At 43.1% G+C, this 19720-nt stretch overlaps 1 protein-coding gene across 1 annotated transcript; it reads left to right on the forward strand.

The window, feature by feature from the left end:
* The first annotated feature begins 4388 nt into the window (after nucleotides 1-4388).
* Nucleotides 4389-11032, forward strand: LOC139658056 (NLR family CARD domain-containing protein 3-like). The gene is made up of 6 exons (XM_071536079.1): nucleotides 4389-4597; nucleotides 5410-7216; nucleotides 7904-8077; nucleotides 9996-10169; nucleotides 10440-10613; nucleotides 11008-11032. Exons 1-6 carry the CDS (start codon nucleotides 4486-4488, stop codon nucleotides 11030-11032), a joined length of 2466 nt encoding a protein of 821 aa, XP_071392180.1. The 5' UTR covers nucleotides 4389-4485.
* Nucleotides 11033-19720: the final 8688 nt, after the last annotated feature.

Here is a 19720-nt window from a genome sequence, read left to right on the forward strand (position 1 = left end):
AAAAGTTCCTCGTTATGACTGTCTCTCTCTCTCTGTCTCTCTCTCTGTCTCTCTCCCTCTCTCTGTCTCTCTGTCTCTCTCTATGCCCGCCCCCTCCCTCCCTCTCTCTCTCTCTCTGTCTCTCTCCCTCTCTCTCTGTCTCTCTCTCCCTCTCTCTCTCTCTCTCTGTCCCTCTCTCCCTCTCTCCCTCTCTCCCTCTCTCTCTCCCTCTCTCTCTCTCCCTCTCTCTCTCTCTCTCTCTCTCTATGCCCGCCCCCTCCCTCCCTCTCTCTCTCTCTCTGTCTCTCTCCCTCTCTCTCTGTCTCTCTCTCCCTCTCTCTCTGTCTCTCTCTCTCCCTCTCTCTCTCTATGCCCGCCCCCTCCCTCCCTCCCTCTCTCTCTCTCCCTCTCTCTCTGTCTCTCTGTCTCTCTCTCTTTCTCTCTCTCTCGCTCTCTCTATGCCCGCCCCCTCCCTCTCTCCCTCTATCTCTCTCCCTCCCCCCCCCCCCTCTCTCTCTCTTAGTTTCACCTTAACCTCTCGCCGTTGCAGATGATTTTCTCCACCAAAAGGTATTGTAAACATCAGTTTCCATGACAGTTTCAGTGTATTTTCCTTTCCTGACTCTATCAGCAGATCTTTTATGTGACTGTTACCGCCTGCCGTTATCTTATTTAGACTAGAACAAGAGGAAATCTACAACTCAGCCGTTAAAGGTTACAACTGAACGCTCTTCTAACGGTTTTCCAACATATTAGTGTTAGTGTGTTCATGTTCAAATCTAAATCTACTAAAAGTAGAAGTAGTTAGTAATTAGTTGTGTTGCTTTCTGCCTGCAGGTTTGAGGGAAAAACCTTCAGTTCCTTTGACTCTCACTAGCAGCCAGCGATGCTAACAGGAGGCTTTCTGACCATTTCTTAACAAAAACACCAGTTCAAATAAGGTTTATCACACTAGTTCAACATTAATGATGTTGTGGAAACTATCTTTTCACGTCTTATATTTACTTATTTAACCAGGCTGCTTTCACTGACTTGCTGCTTCAAGGCAGACCGGGCCAAGGAAGACAAATATGAAAGATAAAACAATACAGACGTTAAAATACAAGAAATGTCACAGAAAATAAAGTGCAAAGTAAAACAATGTCATCAAAAGACAGTAAAATCTTAAAAAGAAGAGTTGAACTTCCCGTCACGTGCTCCACCTCGGCAGGAAACGTTTCATTTTGTGTGACGTCAGACAGATTTTAGATCCACACTCTCATTCTCGCTCTGTCATTGAATTTTAAAACAATATAAATTTCTCCTCCTCCATCATTACATCTGTGTGTGCTGGGCTGCTGTTTAGTTCACTGTAGATTAGTGTTTCTCAACGTCGGGGGGCGCTGGAAGCAATATTTTTGAAAGGGGGGCGTTGTGGTGTTCTTGGGGGGCGTTTGTTTAAAGCGATTTTACACCAAAGATTCACGACGAGACGAGTTGAAACTACTTGCAAAAGAATGTGGTCTGCAACATTCTAAAACCTGCCAGTTTACACCAATGAGACGAGACGGTATATCGTTTCCATGCTCTTTACTTCAGTGTTTCTGTCAGCTTTCTATAGCAGCTTCATGCTGCCTTCACGGGAACGGGCCGTCAGAGTATTATCTATAAAATTTCACCAACATGGCGTTTACTGTGTCAACTCAGGAAAATGGACGCTCTCTTCCTTGGTATTCCCCGTGGAGGAAATGAAGAGTTTCTTCCTCTTGAAAGCATTCATTTCCCCCGAGGATAACGCTGTGTTATCGCCATGGTTACAAATTTACAAGAGGGATATTCCGCTGTCGGACTTCCCGTGAAAGCATCTTAGCGTCTAGCATCCAGACACTATAACACTATTCAATTCAAGTGGCTTTATTTCACTATAGCGCCCAAGAGCGCCCGTCATTTTTAAATCATTTAAAATGTACCAAAACCTGAAAATCAAGTTATCAGCTTTGTTTCAAGTTGTCATTGATGAACCGGAACCGGAAAATGTATCTGGTGACACTGAGACGTTTGATTTTCCCCGGGTTTAGTCGTCCACCGGTAACGTTAGATCTAAAAATGTCTTTGCCGGCTAAGAGTCACACTGTTAAAACCTTCTGGAAGCTGTCAGATGCTGTGAGACAGAACCTGACCCGCCGTGTGGAGTGGAAAGTTACGAAGGCATTGTGAGTTGAAGTCTTTTGATCGAAATCTCTTGTTCTTGCTCGATAAAACAAGACACAAGATCAGCTTCACTAAACAGCGGGACCTACCTGGCTCTCACCGCCAGAGACGGACGCTGTTTTTCGGGAGGCAGTGCGCTGAAGAGTCGGTAGGAGGACTGACCGGGTCGCACAGACTTTTATCCATATAATGTAAAGTTTGGCAACTTTTTCCATATTTGTTTGGCGACTGTTACTGTCTGATCTTATTACTGTGTGGGTTGAGGCGCTGGAGGTTTTGTATGGATTTTGAAAGCTTATCGTTAACCAAGATAGGAAGGATCTGTTTTGTTGTCATGCTGTGAATGTTGACACTCAAGTAAGGACACGCCCTGAATCGCCTTGCCATGTATTTGGTACCAAATTAAAGGGAAAGTTGTGTTTTTTTAAATGGAAAAACTTGTGATTGTCAATTTCTTTTTATTTTTGAGATATAGCTGTTTACTTGGAATGAGCAAGAAAATGCTGATTTAAGTGAGAATTCCATTCTAGAATTCTACTGGGGTCTAAATCTTTAATAAGTCTATGAATAAAAGGAAATGTGAAGTCCCAAAACATGAGACATTTACCAGGTTTAATTTGCCTGGAATAGCACAAAACAATGTCAGACCAAATTCCATTCAAAAATCTGCTAAATTAATTCTGCCCTATTTAATGTCAAAAAGTTACATGCTGCATAATATGTGACATAGGCTATGTGACATATGTGACCCGCGCAAATCTGTTATTTGGCATTCAATGACATGCTTTTTAATGATATAACACAGAATAATAATCATACGAATACTACTACTAATAATAATAAGAATATAATAAATAATAATAATAATAAACAGGATAATAATCAACATTAATATTCAGGGAAGACAATTAGCCTACATTTTATTTGATGGGGGGCGCTAAGGGACTTGGATAAAGGATACGACCCAAAAAAGGTTGAGAACCACTGCTGTAGATGATGTGGTTAATGTCTCCATCTAGTGGACACACAGTAGAACTACATCACCTGATCTGTGATTTCTCTGCCTCAGACCTGGTTTCTGGCCTTAGGTTAGACCGGTTTGGTGTCAGACTGATGTTTCTAGACTTTGATAGTGAAGTTATGAGGAAGTGACAGCAGCCTCAGATCAAATGAACACAGACACCCAGAACTGAAGACCTGAACCTTTTTTATGTATGCATGCAAACCCTTTTCTGTATGCTGACGGTCTGACTGCAGCTCACAATCTGACTTCCGTTCCGGTCGCTTACTTCTTCGGGTGTTATGAGGCTCAGGAACCAAATAGTTGCATTAGCGCCCTCTGTGGTGACTGTTGATATAACTCTGTCTGACTCACAAATAATAAGAACTCTGTCATTCAGATCTTAACAATGTGTGTGTGGCCGAACGGGCCATGCAGGCCGGCGGCCGTCCTGGAACAAGCGGCTGTTCTGGACTTCTCCAGAACTTCCAGATGGCCAATCATGGACCAGACACGATCAGTTTATGGCCATGATTCCAACTGTCTTTGGTTACACTGTTTTTTTCCTTTTTGCTTTTGGTTTGTCAATACAGAAAAGGAGTGAGTATAGAGCGGTCCAGTTTTGAGTCCTAAAACCCAGGATTGAGTCAGCATGTTTGAGCCATGGTTCCCTCGGCTATAGGATTTCAATGGGGTTTTGGTTAAAAGCCTGAAAATAAGGTCTGTGGTTAAGACAAGCTTAAGAAAGTTTTCATGTTTTGTTTTGTGAGATAAAATAAACCATTAAACATCCCTTTTGTGAATTGTGAAGGTTTTATGCGCCCTAATAAAGTAAGTAGCTAACAAATGGCTAACTGTCAAAAATTGAACTACAATGTTTTGTCGCACAGTAACACATCATTACATCTGAAAGTTTGCGTTAGTTGTGAAGCTGAAGAAATGCATATGTATACGGGTACTGTGCGTTTGTAATGAAGGGGTTGATAAGGTCAGACAATAGAACAAATATTACCAATTACATTACCGATTACTTGTGTGACCTGGCTGATAAAGTGATCTTGCGAAGAGATGAATCTTAGTCCTTCCTGTGGGAAAATTGCATAATTGGTCTTGGAGTTGAATATTTCCTGTGATTTTACCAGGGAGCAACGATGGCAACGGATAAAGAGAAGCTCTCTGAAACACTGGAGCATTTGGGAGAGGATGAGCTCAAGAGCTTCCAGTGGTTCCTGCAGCAGGATGACAGCCTGGAAAGTTTCCCAACCATCAAAAAGAGCCGACTGGAAAAGGCAGACAGGCTGGACACAGTGGATCAGATGGTGCAGATCTACAGCGGAAACACTCTGGAGGTGACCAAGAAGGTTTTAATGAAGATCAACAGGAATGATCTAGTGCAGAGTTTGTCAAACAGCAGCTCAGGACCCAAAGGTAAGTCATGGGAAGATTTAAAAAAAAAAAAAAAAAAAAGGGACATTTGTAAAAAGGATACAACTTATGCAATCATGCATCACATATAATGATTTATTATATAACACTTTATTTCAACAATTTATATAGAGTGCAGGCTGTATCATTTTTATATCTACTTTTGTTGGCCGACATCCAGACAATAGATGTGAAGAGAGACAGGCGGCCTTGTGACTGTATGTGTTTATTGTATTGTATTTGTATTTATGTAATTTCTTTGGATTTTAATATACTTTATTGATCCCCCAGTGGGTGAATTCTCACTTTGGCCACCTTGTACATGTTGCATCACCACTTTATCCATAATCCCAGTAAAGAAGGTCCTCAGGGGTATCAGGGGTTTTATACAATCATTACCAATGCATGTGTCTTGTCTGAAAGGTTTTCCCCAAAGTAGTTTACATACATGAACATAACAAACAGCAGCAAGTGAGAAGGAGTGCAGCTAGCTGCTTGGTTAACATAGAAGTTGTCAGTGCAACCAATAAAGCACAGCTAGCAGAGCTTTATGGGAATCAGCACAGTCTGAATGGGTCTTTAAGGAATCCGATTGGTTGCATGAAACTCGTGGTTGAGTTATAATACTATTATATAATATAAACTATTCTACAACAGCTACCTTATACCTTACACCCAGCCAGGACCTGCTTGTCCACCCACCAGTAATGAGCTGAATAGAGTCCATGGAGTTGGGAATATGTAAATTATCAGGAAATGTTTGCATTACTCATTACTCACCTCTCATTGATTTCATCTGTTGTTTATTCATTCAGAAACTCTTCCTGACATCAGCCAACGTAAACTCAAATCTAATCTGAAGCAGAAGTTTCAGTGTTTGTTTGAGGGGGTTGCTAAAGCAGGAAGCCCAACACTACTGAAGCAGATCCACACAGAGCTTTACATCACAGAGGGAGGGAGTGGAGAGGTCAATGATGAACATGAGGTCAGACAGATTGAAACAGCATCCAGGAAACCAGCGACACCAGAAACAACAATCAAATGTGAAGACATCTTTAAACCCTTACCTGGAAGAGACAAACCAACCAGAACACTGATGACGAAGGGAGTGGCTGGCATTGGGAAAACAGTCTTAACACAGAAGTTCACTCTGGACTGGGCTGAAGACAAAGCCAACCAGGATATACAGTTCACATTTCCATTCACTTTCCGAGAGCTGAATCTGCTGAAAGGGAAAAAGTACAGCTTGGTGGAACTTCTTCATCGCTTCTTTACTGAGACCAAAGAAGCAAAAATCTGCAGTTTTGACAAGTTCCAGGTTGTGTTCATCTTTGACGGTCTGGATGAGTGTCGACTTCCTCTGGACTTCCACAACAACGAGATCCTGACTGATGTTACAGAGTCAACATCAGTGGATGTGCTGCTGACAAACCTCATCAAGGGGAAACTGCTTCCCTCTGCTCGCCTCTGGATAACCACACGACCTGCAGCAGCCAATCAGATCCCTCCTGAGTGTGTTGACATGGTGACAGAGGTGAGAGGCTTCACTGACCCACAGAAGGAGCAGTACTTCAGGAAGAGATTCAGAGATGAGAAGCAGGCCAGAAAAATCATCTCCCACATCAAGACTTCACGAAGCCTCCACATCATGTGCCACATCCCAGTCTTCTGCTGGATCACTGCTACAGTTCTGGACCATGAGTTGAAAACCAGAGAGAGAGAAGACCTGCCCAAGACCCTGACTGAGATGTACATCCACTTCCTGGTGGTTCAGTCCATCAAGGGGAATGTCAAGTATCATGGGAGAGCTGAGACAGATCCATTCTGGAATACAGAGACCAGGAAGATGATTCTCGCTCTGGGAAAACTGGCTTTTGAGCAGCTGGAGAAAGGCAACCTGATCTTCTATGAAGCCGACCTGACAGAGTGTGGCATTGATATCAGAGCAGCCTCAGTGTACTCAGGAGTGTTCACACAGATCTTTAAAGAGGAGTGTGGGCTGTACCAGGTCCAGGACAAGGTCTTCTGCTTTGTCCATCTGAGCATTCAGGAGTTTCTGGCTGCTGTTTACATGTTCCACTGTCACACAAACAGGGATGAGAAGGTACTGAAGACATTCCTGGGAAAAGACTGGGGTAGATCTGAAGACAGTGAACAATCCCTGGATGACTTCCTGGAGACAGCCATGTACAAATCCCTGAAGAGTAAAAATGGCCACCTGGACCTCTTTGTCCGCTTCCTTCATGGCCTCTCACTTAAGTCCAGCCAGAGACTCTTAGCAGGCCTGCTGGGTCAGACTGAGAGCAGACCAGAAAGCATCCAGAGAGCCATCAGAAACCTGAAGAGGATGAACACCTCCAGTCTCTCTCCTGACAGAAGCATCAACATCTTCCACTGTTTGATGGAGATGAACGACCAGTCAGTACATCAGGAGATCCAACAGTTCCTGAGGTCAGAGAACAGATCAGAGAAGGAACTCTCTGTGATCCACTGCTCAGCTCTGGCCTACATGCTGCAGATGTCAGAGGAGGTTCTGGATGTGTTGGACCTGGAGGCCTACAACACATCAGAGGGGGGACGATGGAGACTGATCCCAGCTGTGAGGAACTGCAGGAAGGCTCGGTTAGTCCTGATGTGAATACCAACAGTATAGAACAGTGTAGAGCGACCTTCATACCTGACACCATCAGAATTACAATAAAGATCTATAGTTCCTCAAACATACACACTATTAACTGTTGTTCTACATAGCAGTGGTACTTTAATGCTGTAGGCTAAAAACCTTAAAAGTAACTAAACCCCAACCAAATCTGCGGTGAAGCTGGACTCTGATGGTGTCAGGCTGTTTTACTGAGTTGTTTTACCAGAAGTTGAACTGAACTGCCTGTGGAGCTCAGGCTGAAATCTCTATCATATTTCAGTCTTTTTTAAACACTTTTTTACAGAAATGCTTTCATATAATTGCATTTATGTATTATTTTCTGTTTGGTTTCTGTTTATATTATACATTAACCACTTTTGGAAAATTTCAAATTCTATAATACAAATTACTGTCATTATTATAATTGTTATCATTATTGTCATTATTATTATTATTATTATTAGTAGTAGTAGTAGTAGTAGTATGCTGTATACGTTTTTATTGGTATGCTAGTCTCAGCTCTGCTTTGATAATCTCTCATTTTACATTAAATCTGTAAACAGACTTTCTGGCTGCGAACTCTCAGACACCTCAGCTCTGAAGTCCTGGTCTCTGCTCTGAAGTCCTGGTCTCAGCTCTGAAGTCCAACTCCTTTATTCTTTATTCAGATTAAGTGGCTGCTGCTTGTCAGAGACTCACTGTGAAGTCCTGGCCTCAGCTCTGAAGTCCAACCCCTCCCATCTGATAGAGCTGGACCTGAGTAACAACAACCTGCAGGATTCAGGACTGAAGCTGCTGTCTGCTGGACTGGAGAGTCCACACTGCAGACTGGAGACTCTCAGGTCAGACATCATATTTAATAATGTGCTGATGTGAATATGGCCTCCATCTATTGGGGGCAAAATTTTGATGTGAGAGTGTTGGAGGCAATAAAGGAATTAAAGATCAGACTTTTATTGTGGTAATTACCCAGAAAGATAGAGACATAATCACCCAGGTATTGATCCAACTTTAGATACACAATGTATTAAAGATATTTTCTTTTGTGTATCTTCAGGGATAAAAAGTCACATGTGTCCATATTAGTACACTCTGGTATCTTTCACAGTTTAAGCATGATGGTATGGAGTTGATGTGTGCAACATTTTATCTTCCTGATGAAATTCCTTCATGGTAAAAACAAATTGTTCTATCATAACTCCAATTTTAATGCATATTTTGATGTAAAATGCACTTTGGACACCAGAGGCGTTGCTCTTAGTAGGTGTTCCACAGACTTAAAGGGGTGATTTGCTCTCATGTGTTGCTCCGGTAGAAACAATTGGAGGGTTTGGGTTAAGTTAGGGTTCAGTTAGGGTCAAGTTAGGGTTCAGTTAAGGTTAAGTTAGGGTTAAGTCAGGGTTAAGTTCTTGGGGGCTGCCCCATCCAACGCAAATTCTGCTTTTTATCCCAATTATTTCCAGAGAAACTGCCATCTGAAAATATTGTCCCAATAAAAAGTGGATTCTGGACCTTAACTAAACCTTTATTTGTTTAAACTACTTGGCATTCAGGGCCCAAACTGCAGATTTAGTCATCTGGTCGGTTACAGAATGTGTTCAAGGAAAATGGACCAATCCTGAGACAGAGGTGAGACAGCCTGTCTGGTTTCAGATGGAAAGACTCTATAAGGCCAACATGATGCTGATCCACACTGACAACATGCTGAAGTCCACTGGATTATGAAATACTGGATTGTTGAAAGCATTCAGGAATATCTTATTTTATAGCTACTTGCTTTATTCTTTATTCAGATTGAGGTTGTGCAGCTTGTCAGAGACTCACTGTGAAGTCCAGGATTTGAGTTTCATTGATCCAGCTTCATATACACAGCAGTGAAGCTCAGTGACTGAGAGAAGATCATCCATGCTCTGATATCTTGTCATTAGATTACTGCACCTCTCTCTGTTCCTCTCAGCCATAATTCACTGTCACATCTCCAGCTGCTTCAGAATAGAGCAGCTAGATTTAATAGATAACCAGTGGGAAGGTGACATCATCATCTGCCCAGTTTTAACATCTGTCCTCTGGTTGCCAGTTAGATAGAGAATTCATATTAAAATGTCACTGAACACATTTAAAGCAGGCTAGTTTTGGTCCTGAATTACACTGTGGAGCTCTTAGTTCCCTGTGAGCTGAGAGCCAGCTGAGATCTTCAGGTACTCCTGACTTTCCCTCAGCCCAGACTCAACACTGAAGGTGGTTTCACTTTAGTCCTCAGGGCTTCCAGACTGTGGAAAGCCTTCCTGAGGGACTGAGGCTGCAGGTTTACTATCATCTTTAAAACTCTTTGTAAAACACACTTTTATTGACTTGCTTTTGTGTCATTTTGTAATCTTTTTTGTCTCTCCTCACTTCTTCATCTTGTTTCTCATGTTTATATTTTCTATTATTATTATTTAAATCCACTTGTTTTTAAAGTGTTTCCTAATTTATATCCACTTTATTTTCTTTGTTATGGCTCGTTTGGTGGATTTATTTATCCAATCACCTTACAGCACCATGTGTGAATACATTGTTAGCATGGGCAGCCCAGTGGGAATCAAACCAGTTTCCCTGTCAGTGTTAGTGCTCCAGTCAGCTCAGTATACAGCACCATGCAAACACACTGGGACCTGCTTTAGACCAGAGCCTCATCAATACAGTCTGTCAGTAGAAATAATACAATAATGACATTAAATATAACAGAATAACTTTTCCACATGTCTTCTTGTCCTTCAGGCTGAGTGTGTGTCACCTGTCAGAGAGAAGCTGTGAAGCTCTGGCCTCAGGTCTCAGCTCCCAGTCCTCTAGTCTGAGAGAGCTGGACCTGAGTAACAACGACCTGCAGGATTCAGGACTGAAGCTGCTCTCTGCTGGACTGGAGAGTCCACACTGCAGACTGGAGACTCTCAGGTCAGGATCACTGTTACTGTTCAACAGACCATTTAAATTCTGCTTTACGTGCACATTAATGTCAGAGAAAATACCTGAACTCTCATTTTCCTGCTGATGTGGTTTTTGAATCCAGCTGAGAAACCAACATTCAGCTCTACTTTGTCTCCTCTGAGAGAATATTTCATTATTTCTCTCCTCACTGCCTCTGTTGGTGAAACCTGAAGTAAAGGACTTGTCACCGTGTTTGTGTGTGTGTGTGTGTGTGTGTGTGTGTGTGTGTGTGTGCAGGCTGTCAGGCTGTCTGCTCACAGAGGAAGGCTGTGCTTCTCTGGCCTCAGCTCTGAGCTCCAACCCTTCCCATCTGAGAGAGCTGGACCTGAGCTACAATCATCCAGGAGCCTCAGGAGTGAAGCTGCTCTCTGCTGGACTGGAGGATCCACACCGGAGACCGGATTCTCTCAGGTACGGAGAGGCAACGTCTGCTAGAAGGCTGAGAGTCACACACATTTTCTCTGTCAGACCGGCTGCGTCCGCACCGCGGCTAAATACAGCCGTCGCTCCTCATCGGAGCTTCGTCCTGTTCGGTTCACACACAGTTCAGTTATTAAGGAGAGTGAAGCTTTCTACAACCAAACTCACTACCTGAAACATTCAGGTGTCGATACTGAATCTGAGAGCGGATTCAGTCGGTCTGAGTAGTGTGAACCAGAACCGGACCAGACAGCCGCTTGTTACGTGACGTCAGGCTGGACACTCGTTACGTTACGTAACTTTATCATCGTTAATTAGAAAGAGATGGAGGGAAGAGTTGAGACATTCTCACATTTTCTATCAGTCTGTTTCCTCAACACTGCAGTTGCTCCACCAATTCTGTGTCTTGAGGCCAAATGTTGCGTCTCTTTAAAGTATCAAGTTCATGAGGTGGAAGAAGAGAAAACCACGCCGCTGTCGGTGGAGGTTTATTAAAATCTGATGGATAAACTGATGCCTCTGGTTACTGGTGTTACTGGTGTCCAGTAGACTGAAAAAACAGGCGATGGGAGCCACCATATTGTCTGGTCTGCAGTAAACGTTACTATGGTTACAGACATTATTTACAGGAGTGGAGTGACTCCTGTTACTGTACAGACTCAGTCTGGTCATTTTACTCTGCTCTGCTCCAGTCTGTACCAACATATGAACATTCACTCTGATTCATAAATTCAGTGTGAACGGAGCTGCTGAGAAGCTGAGGAGTATTGTTTAATGTTGAATGGAGGATATGAGTGACGGCGTCTGGAAAATCACTCATATGGAAGGTTATGAAGGTTATTTGTTCATTATCAAAGAGATTATGCTATCTGACTTTATTTACCCCCCCCCCCCCCCCAGTGTGGACCATGATGCAATGCGGTGGTTGAAACCAGGTCTGAGGAAGTGTAAGTGTGTATTTAGTTTGATTCATGAAAACAAAGCAGCACATTCAGTTTCTATTTAAATAGAAAGCTTATGTGTGACATCTATTACATTAAAATCCTACTCTGAAAAAAGATGGCTGGCAAAATGTGTCATCCTGAAACTGAAGAAATGAACAGTCAATCTGTTAATAAATCAACCAATAATAAGTACACAACAGGTGTATTAGATGAGAAGTTGCTGCTGTATTGAGTCTTGTTCTCTCCATCAGATGCCTGTGAACTCACACTGGACCCAAACACAGCAAACAGAGAGCTGCTCCTGTCTGAAGACAACAGAAGGGTGACAACAGCGAGAGAGAAGCAGCCATGTCCTGATCACTCAGAGAGATTTGACTACTGGAAACAGCTGCTGTGTAGAAATGGTCTGACTGGTCGCTGTTACTGGGAGGTCGAGAGGAAAGGAAGGGTTCATATTGGTGTGACTTACAGAGGAATCAGAAGGAGAGGAGAGGCTGCGGACAGCAGGCTTGGAGGGAATGAAAAGTCCTGGAGTCTGGACTGCTCTGGTAACAGTTACTCTGTCTGTCACAATAACAGAACAACAGCCATACCTTCCCTCTCCTCCTCTGACTCTAACAGAATAGCAGTGTATCTGGACTGGCCTGCTGGCTCTCTGTCCTTCTACAGAGTTTCCTCTGACACACTGATCCACCTCCACACCTTCCACTCCACATTCACTGACCCACTCTATCCTGGGTTTGGGTTCTGGTCTGGGCCTGGTTCCTCAGTGTCTCTGTGTCAGATAGAGGAGGGAGAGAGAAACACTCACACTGCTGACCAAAGACAGCTGCTGAGATGATAGTTCACTCTGGACAGGATCACACACACACACACACACACACACACACACTTTACTAAATAGAGTATATTGTGTGTGTTGGGTAACTGAACAGGGTTTTAACAACAAGAACATGGACATTTTATTGTGAAAATGAAATGAATGAGAAATTAAACCAGACAGAATCAAGTTATGGTTGTTCATCTTAGAGTCTGTTGTTGATGATTGACAGGTTGAAATATCTCTCTTTAGCAACATTTGGTATTTTATTGTCATCTCATCATTCCAAGCTAAACTTCTATCTAGTTTTCTGTAATTGTTTGTCAGAATTAAAGTTTCTCCTAAATATAATTCTGTTCTATAGTTTCTAAGGCTTTATGGTTTTTTTGTAGATAATGCTGTAAGATAGAAAACTGAAAAACTGTCACAGATCATCATATACATTTTAAATTAAACGTTTCATGTCGATATAAAAGAAGTGAAACTCGATTACTAAAACATCTGTATCCCACACAGCCATAGTATTTATGATTTATATTTATTGGACAGTTTAATAAACTGGTTACAAAGCAGCAGAAATAATAAATGTCACACAGAGGTAATATGATGTGTAATAAAAATCAATTTAAACAATTAAACTTTGGTCCAAGTCCTTCATTCTCCCACAGCAGGAGACAGAGGAGTTTCCATCCGACTGTTCAGTGAATATTAACATTTTCAAATGTGACAAAATGTGAAGCAGGGAGGAAAAGTTCACAAACATCCACCAGGAAATTTAGTCTTTACTTCAATAGTTATTCAAAAAATGAATTTCCATTGCTAATCATTACATCATTTCTGTATTGACAAAAATCTTTTCCACCTCAAGTGAAGTGTAAATTTTTAAAATATGCCGCTTTTCTAATTTGATCCGTCACAATTCACATAAAAACACTGCAGGGAAAATATAATGCGTTTTATTGACCAATGGAAAAATAGTGAACAAATTAATTATAAAATATCATAGAGAAGGATAAACACACATATTTATTATTATTCTCTGAAAATGTTGAGTTTGAGAAGCAGAACTGGAGTTAATAGAGTTAAAGTGTTTGGTCCTGTTGACAGTGACATGAATCAACATCTAATGAGTAGAGTAATAGATTACTTTTGAAATGAATAATGAGTAACGGATTACTGTTGTGAGTAGCACAGAGTCTGAGTCCTTCAGTGAGCTGAAGCAGCAGCACTGTCTTGATTTAAATCCCATGGTTCTCTCTCCTCTGTCCTGATGACACTGTCCTCTCCTGCTTCTCCCTCCTACATCGTCTTTCACGTTACAGTAAGTCCAGAGGGACAAACAGCGCCGGGACGTCCCAGGCAGGGGAATCAGACTTGACCTCCGTTACAGCAACAAACAACAGACTAACAAGTGGAATGATTCATAGTAAAAACACATTCAGATCTAGGCACAGAGTTAAAACTTGATTTCATTGATATTGAGTTCACTTGTCTCTCTAAAATAAATGCATAGCCTTCACGTTTGTTATAAATGAGCTTTAGCTTTTGATGCTACAGAAAATCAGAGAAATATCAATCCAGCCCACTGATTTTTGCGTGAAACATGTGAAAAGACTAATGAATACTGTCCAGTGCCTGCAGTTTAAACACTGACATGAAAACATTTGAAACTTTTCAGTCTTTTCACATGTTTGCAGCTGTCTGGTCTTCATTACACACCCAGCTACTGCACAGAGAACCTGCTGCGGGTGAGAAAACACAACGAGAAACCATCAGAACGTCTGGGAAAAAAAAAACACAAAAAAAACAACCACAATTTCAGATCTTTCCAGGTTTTTCCGTGAACAGAGCAGAATACAGTACTGAGCGTATCAGCTGTTAAACACTGAGCGTCATTCAAGTCTCATGAACTCCAGGCTCTTCACTACACAACATGACGGGGGGGAAATACACACACACACACACACACACAGTCTAGTGTTGCTCCCGCATGCTAACAGCGCTAACAAGGTTTCTCTAGGTGTTTCAACGTTAGTGTGTCTAGTGAAGAAAATTAAAGTTTAAAATCTTAATCTTAAAAACCATGAATGCACACACATGTACACACACACACACACACAGAGAGCGTGCTAACAGTGCTAACAAGGTGTTTCTATCTGTATTACTGTTAACAGAAGAGCTGTAGTTACTGTCTTTTACCACTAGAGGTCAGTCATCTCTATGTGTTTCTATCTGTTTTACTGTTAATAGGAGAGCTGTAGTTTCTCTGGCCGCTAGAGGGCAGTGAACTCTCTGAATGTGTCCATGTTCGTTTTACTGTCAGTATTAACAGTAAGAATGCTCTAGTTCTGTCATTAACATTATTGATATCAACATTTTCAATATAAAATGTTGATAACATAACTAAATAATGTAGCCAGGTGGAACTAGGAACATAAGTCAGGTGGCCTATCGGGCGTAGTATAGGTGTGGCACCTGTCTTTCCTCATGTGTATTTCCGGGGTTGGGACGGGCAAACTTTTCTCTCTAGCTGAATCCAGATGTCCGGACTTCACCGCACTTGCAGACTCGCGGACTTTGCGGGCGCGTCCCCGGGAAGTCTGCGAGTGCTGAGGCTCTAAATCCACAATTCATCCAGTCCACGAGGGGCCTCAAGTGGACTTTCTGCAGACTTCCAGAGAGTCCGTTTGGGGTGCAGACTTCACTGATTTAATTACCCACAATTCATTGCAATACGGACGTGACGGTGTAGTTTTCCCAATTGCCGAACAGAAAAACAAAAAGGACTTATGAATGTGTAAAACAATGACTTTCTTAAAACGTTACTTGAATCATGTAGGCCAGAAATAATATTCAACCACATCATGACACGAGCGATCTCGACCACGATCGTGCAGCGATCACTGTGGACATGGTTGTAGTTGTCGGTATACTGTTGCTTTGAACGTTTCCATAGCAACGAGTGAAACAGCCTTGAGTCTGTCTATCAGCGGCCTTGTAGTCTCGCGCCCTCGCGGACTTGACGTGATGACATTGAACACGTACGACTGAAGTCCGCGAGGGCTCAGTCCACAAGACCGGAGGGTGGACATCTGGATTCAGGGGTTTGTTTGACGCGCTGACAGCGTGGCTAACGTCGCCATGGAGACTGTAGTTTTCACTGAACTGAACGTCCTTACTGATATTTTGGTCTGTAAATTGTTCGTCCTTGTTTAATTAGTTTAGCTCGTAGCAAATATGGAGGCTATAGATGAAAGACTGGCAGAACAATTAGACAGTATGGCCACCAAGATGTGCAGATGGCATTAACGTCGTGGAGATTACCGACACCCTGAACATCAGTCTGTTGCACTGCAGACGTCGGTGGAAAAATCTACAGACAGGTAGGCTATGTTTACTATCCTTGCTATCTTTATTTGTCAGACGAAAATGTTAAGTAGGCTAAACATTAGTCACTCGGTGGTCGAGAGGATTATTCTGTATCATGGAAGTTTTCCTGCGCTCCCGTTGTCTTCTGAGTAGAAGTACAATCTCTTCCTCTTCAATTAACGTTAACCCACTGATTTCATCAAATCCCTCCATTATCAGAAGGATACAAAGTAGCACAAATATAGATATAAAACAAGCTGTCAGAAGGATAGCTATACACCGATCGGGATGATGTAACGTTATGTAACTAAACAAGCCGGCTGGAGGATAGCGTCTGGTTACCATGGAGACGACTGAAACCTTTCGCCGAAGCAGAAATTACAAACGTCGCGCGGCTCTTTATTTTCTGTCGAGCGCCCGACTATAGATCAGCCTGAACAGTGGTGAGTGGGCATTGCTGCGGCTGCTCGTAGTAAATTTATTTGTGTTCATTTGTATAGCGTGGGATGTATTTTATATGTGGGGGTTAATGCGGTTCCTGTTGTGTGCATCTGTAGGACTGTTGTCCATGTGATGGTCACGGCTTAAAGGCAGATTTATGGTTTCCGCGGTGTGCCCGGTGTTCGCGGTGCGGAGGGTCTGTGCGGCGAGTGCGGAGCTCCGCAGGGGGTCTGCGGAGGGTCCGCACCGAGCCCCGCGCTCCTGTCAAAAAATGAAACTCTGCGGAGTCCTCCGCAAACGCCGCAGTCAGTTCGGAGGCTATGGTTGGCTAATGGTTGCTATGTTAGTTGGTTACTAGGGAAGTATTCTACTCGCGCAAACTGACAGCTGACGACCAAGGAGGTTCTATTTTAACCTGACGACCGGCAAAATGAACAACTTTGAGGATCGCCTGTCAGAAGAAGTACAGTGATATAGATCTTTACGACCCATCCACAGTCTTGATTTAAAAAATAGGTAACTTGTGTAGCCCGTGGCCGAACGGTAGTTCCTACAATATATCTGCTATACTAGTGGGGAGCCAACCCGAACCATCCGACACGACACAGGAGTTAGGATGCTCACAGTACTTTATTACAATTAAAAAAAGATACTTAAAAACCCCAGCCCAGAATCCACCAGCAGGTAAGCCGTCCGTCCTCCTTAGTAGGGTCTGTCCACTCCTGGAGGCCCAACGCTGTAGGCTCGAGTCCCTCCGGAGAAACTAGGAACAAGGGAGACAGTCACTTCACCATGCAGGAGAGACATCCCCCACACCAGGCCTTCTGGGTGGAGATTGGCAACATCAAATTCGGCCCGCAGCTAGGTCGGGAGTCGATCAGTCCGTCGTTAATAGCAAAATAAGGATACACAGCAAACTCCAGTGCTTCACTACAACCCCACACGTGATTAGGAACCTGTTGGGTATTTAGAATTAGTTTAAATCATACACGCCACACGGCACGCAATTTACAGCCTGGATCGCCGCCTACAATGGTGGACACTCAGATGCCTAGGTAGGCCTAATTAGGGGTCGACTGGATTTGGGCCAAGATACATACATAACACCTTTTACTAAAATCCGAAGGTTAAAAAGGTACACTGTTAAAAGAGTCTGTCTGTTAGGCCGTCTATAGCCCATCGGCTACATGCTGAGGGGACAATAGCGTTCAGAGATGTGAGGGTACTTATCTGAAAGAGGGGTGAGTCGCGGCTTCACCCCTCTACAAATCCAACAAGGCCTCCCCTCAGATATGACCGGTCTTGTGGCTTCCCTCCCTCGGTCCCGACGTGACTCCTCGACGCTCCAGGCGGTGTGGTCGGGTCTGGCTAGAGTACGCCGTCAACGCCGGCTGCTCCACTCCACGACTCCGTCTCTCCTACCGCCTCGTCGAAGTCGTCGTCGTCGTTCGGTCCCTTCCCAACCCGGATCTGTGTCAGTCTTCCTCCCGACAGGTCTCCCCTCTCTCCTCTCCAACTGTTCTTAAAACAAGAGACAGAGGCCAGCCCCACAGTACCAACTCCCCCCTAATTAGACCCGGCTGTCAGCAATTTGGCTAATTTGGTCCCCCATTCAATTAGGTCCGGGTTGAAACACCCACCACCCAGCCAGTGTTCCCTCCCTTCCATACCTGGCCTGTTACACTTGTCCAAATAAATAGTCTGATTTGAGATATTCGAATACAGAAATGAAATGCAGAAAACAAAAACACGACAACAAACTTATTTGCTAAACTACTATTAAACGATTCTGAAAACTAGCCTATAATTACAGTAGGACTGATCAATAGCCTATATATCAAAAACATGTGCTCTGTTCGAAACCGTTCCCTATTACAGAAATAGTGCACTATATAGTGTATCCGCCATTTTCTACTAGTGTCCGAATTCTCAACGGTTAATTTGATTCACTAAATAGTCCACTATAAGATACCCACAATGCACTACAAATTGTAGTGAACAGACAGTGTACCCTACAATTTCTCCTGTATACCACAATGCAATGTGATCGTGTCTTACCGAAGAAGAAGAAACAGCTAGCTAACATGTTAGCTAATAGAAACTGGTCTATTTACCGGTTGACAGCGTTAGCAAATCAACAAAAGATTAGACTCCTCATTCGAGTTTCCTCCGTTTTGAACCAAGAGCAGCAAAACTGCAGGAATCATCGTTACAGGTCAGCTGACTACTTTATCCACCAATACAGGACAGGAGGTGATATGAAAGCTTCTGCTAGTCATTAGCTCACAAGCTTGTTTACCAAACCAAAACAGCTTGCTGCCATTAGCAGACAGCACCAAAGTTGACAAAACCACACTTGCACATGATTAGAATTTCAACAATTTATTTGTAATTTAATGCTGAAAACTTGTCAAAATCAATACGACCTGAGTCCATTTCAACCTGCTGTCATGATGCTTGGTTTGTTTACGTGATGCTGGGCGCATCCCGGTGCGTCACACCAATATCTAGCGCATTTTTTTGACGCAATTATATTTACTGTAGTGTCCGAAATTTCGTTTGGTCGTTGCCCATATAGTTCACTATATGATAAACACTACATGGGGAATAGTGAGTGAGGGAATGAGTGAACCATTCCGAACGCAGCCCATGTCTGGTTCCACAAAGAACAGTTTAATTCTTAATTATTGGATGAAGGCATAAATGTGGAAAATAATCAAACCTCTCCATAGTTTATATTGTGCGATTGCAAATGAGGAGATACAAGGACAGATAAACAAAAACACAACGCAGGAGTCTGAGCAGAGGAGAACAGAAAAGGTTCTTCACAGAACCTTGGAGGTTCTTCTCTGGCTTCACTCCCAAGAACCATTTTCAGCAAAGACAAGAATAGAACTGATAACTAAACTTATTTTTAATCAATTTACAATCAAACTTGAAACTAAGTGGGAGAAGAGGAGGGGAGAGAAGAGGAGAGGAGAGGAGAAAAGAGAGGAGAGCAGAAGAGGAGAGGAGAGAAGAGGAAAGGAGAGAAAAGGAGAGGAGAGAGAAGAAAAGAGAAGAGAGAAGAGGAGAGAAGAGAGAAGAAGAGAAGAGAAGAGGAGAGAGAAGAAGAGGCGAGGATAGAAGAGGAGAGGAGAGGAGAGAGAAGAATAGAGAAGAGAGAAGAGAGAAGAAGAGGAGAGAGAAGAATAGAGAAGAGAGAAGAGAGAAGAAGAGAAGAAGAGAAGAAGAGAAGAGAGAAGAGAAGAGAAGAGGAGAGGAGAGAAGAGGAGAGGAGAGGAGAGGAGAGGAGAGGAGAGAAGAGGAGAGGAGAGAAGAGAGAAGAAGAGGAGAGAAGAGGAGAGGAGAGGAGCTGCAGTAATGGACCACAGATCCAGGAGATAGTCAGATCCGGTCCCTGCAGGACAGCTGAGCGACCTGCAGGCGGTGCTGCTGTCTGCTCACAGAGCCTTATGTCAGGTGACCCTGGACACACACACACACACACACACACACACACACACACACACAAATGATTACTG

The sequence above is a fragment of the Centroberyx affinis genome, unplaced genomic scaffold (genome assembly GCF_046629955.1).
Source record: "Centroberyx affinis isolate AG114_WGS23_722 - 3 ecotype Tasmania unplaced genomic scaffold, CSIRO-AGI_Caff_v1 ptg002823l_1, whole genome shotgun sequence".
NCBI classification, from domain to species: domain Eukaryota; kingdom Metazoa; phylum Chordata; class Actinopteri; order Beryciformes; family Berycidae; genus Centroberyx; species Centroberyx affinis.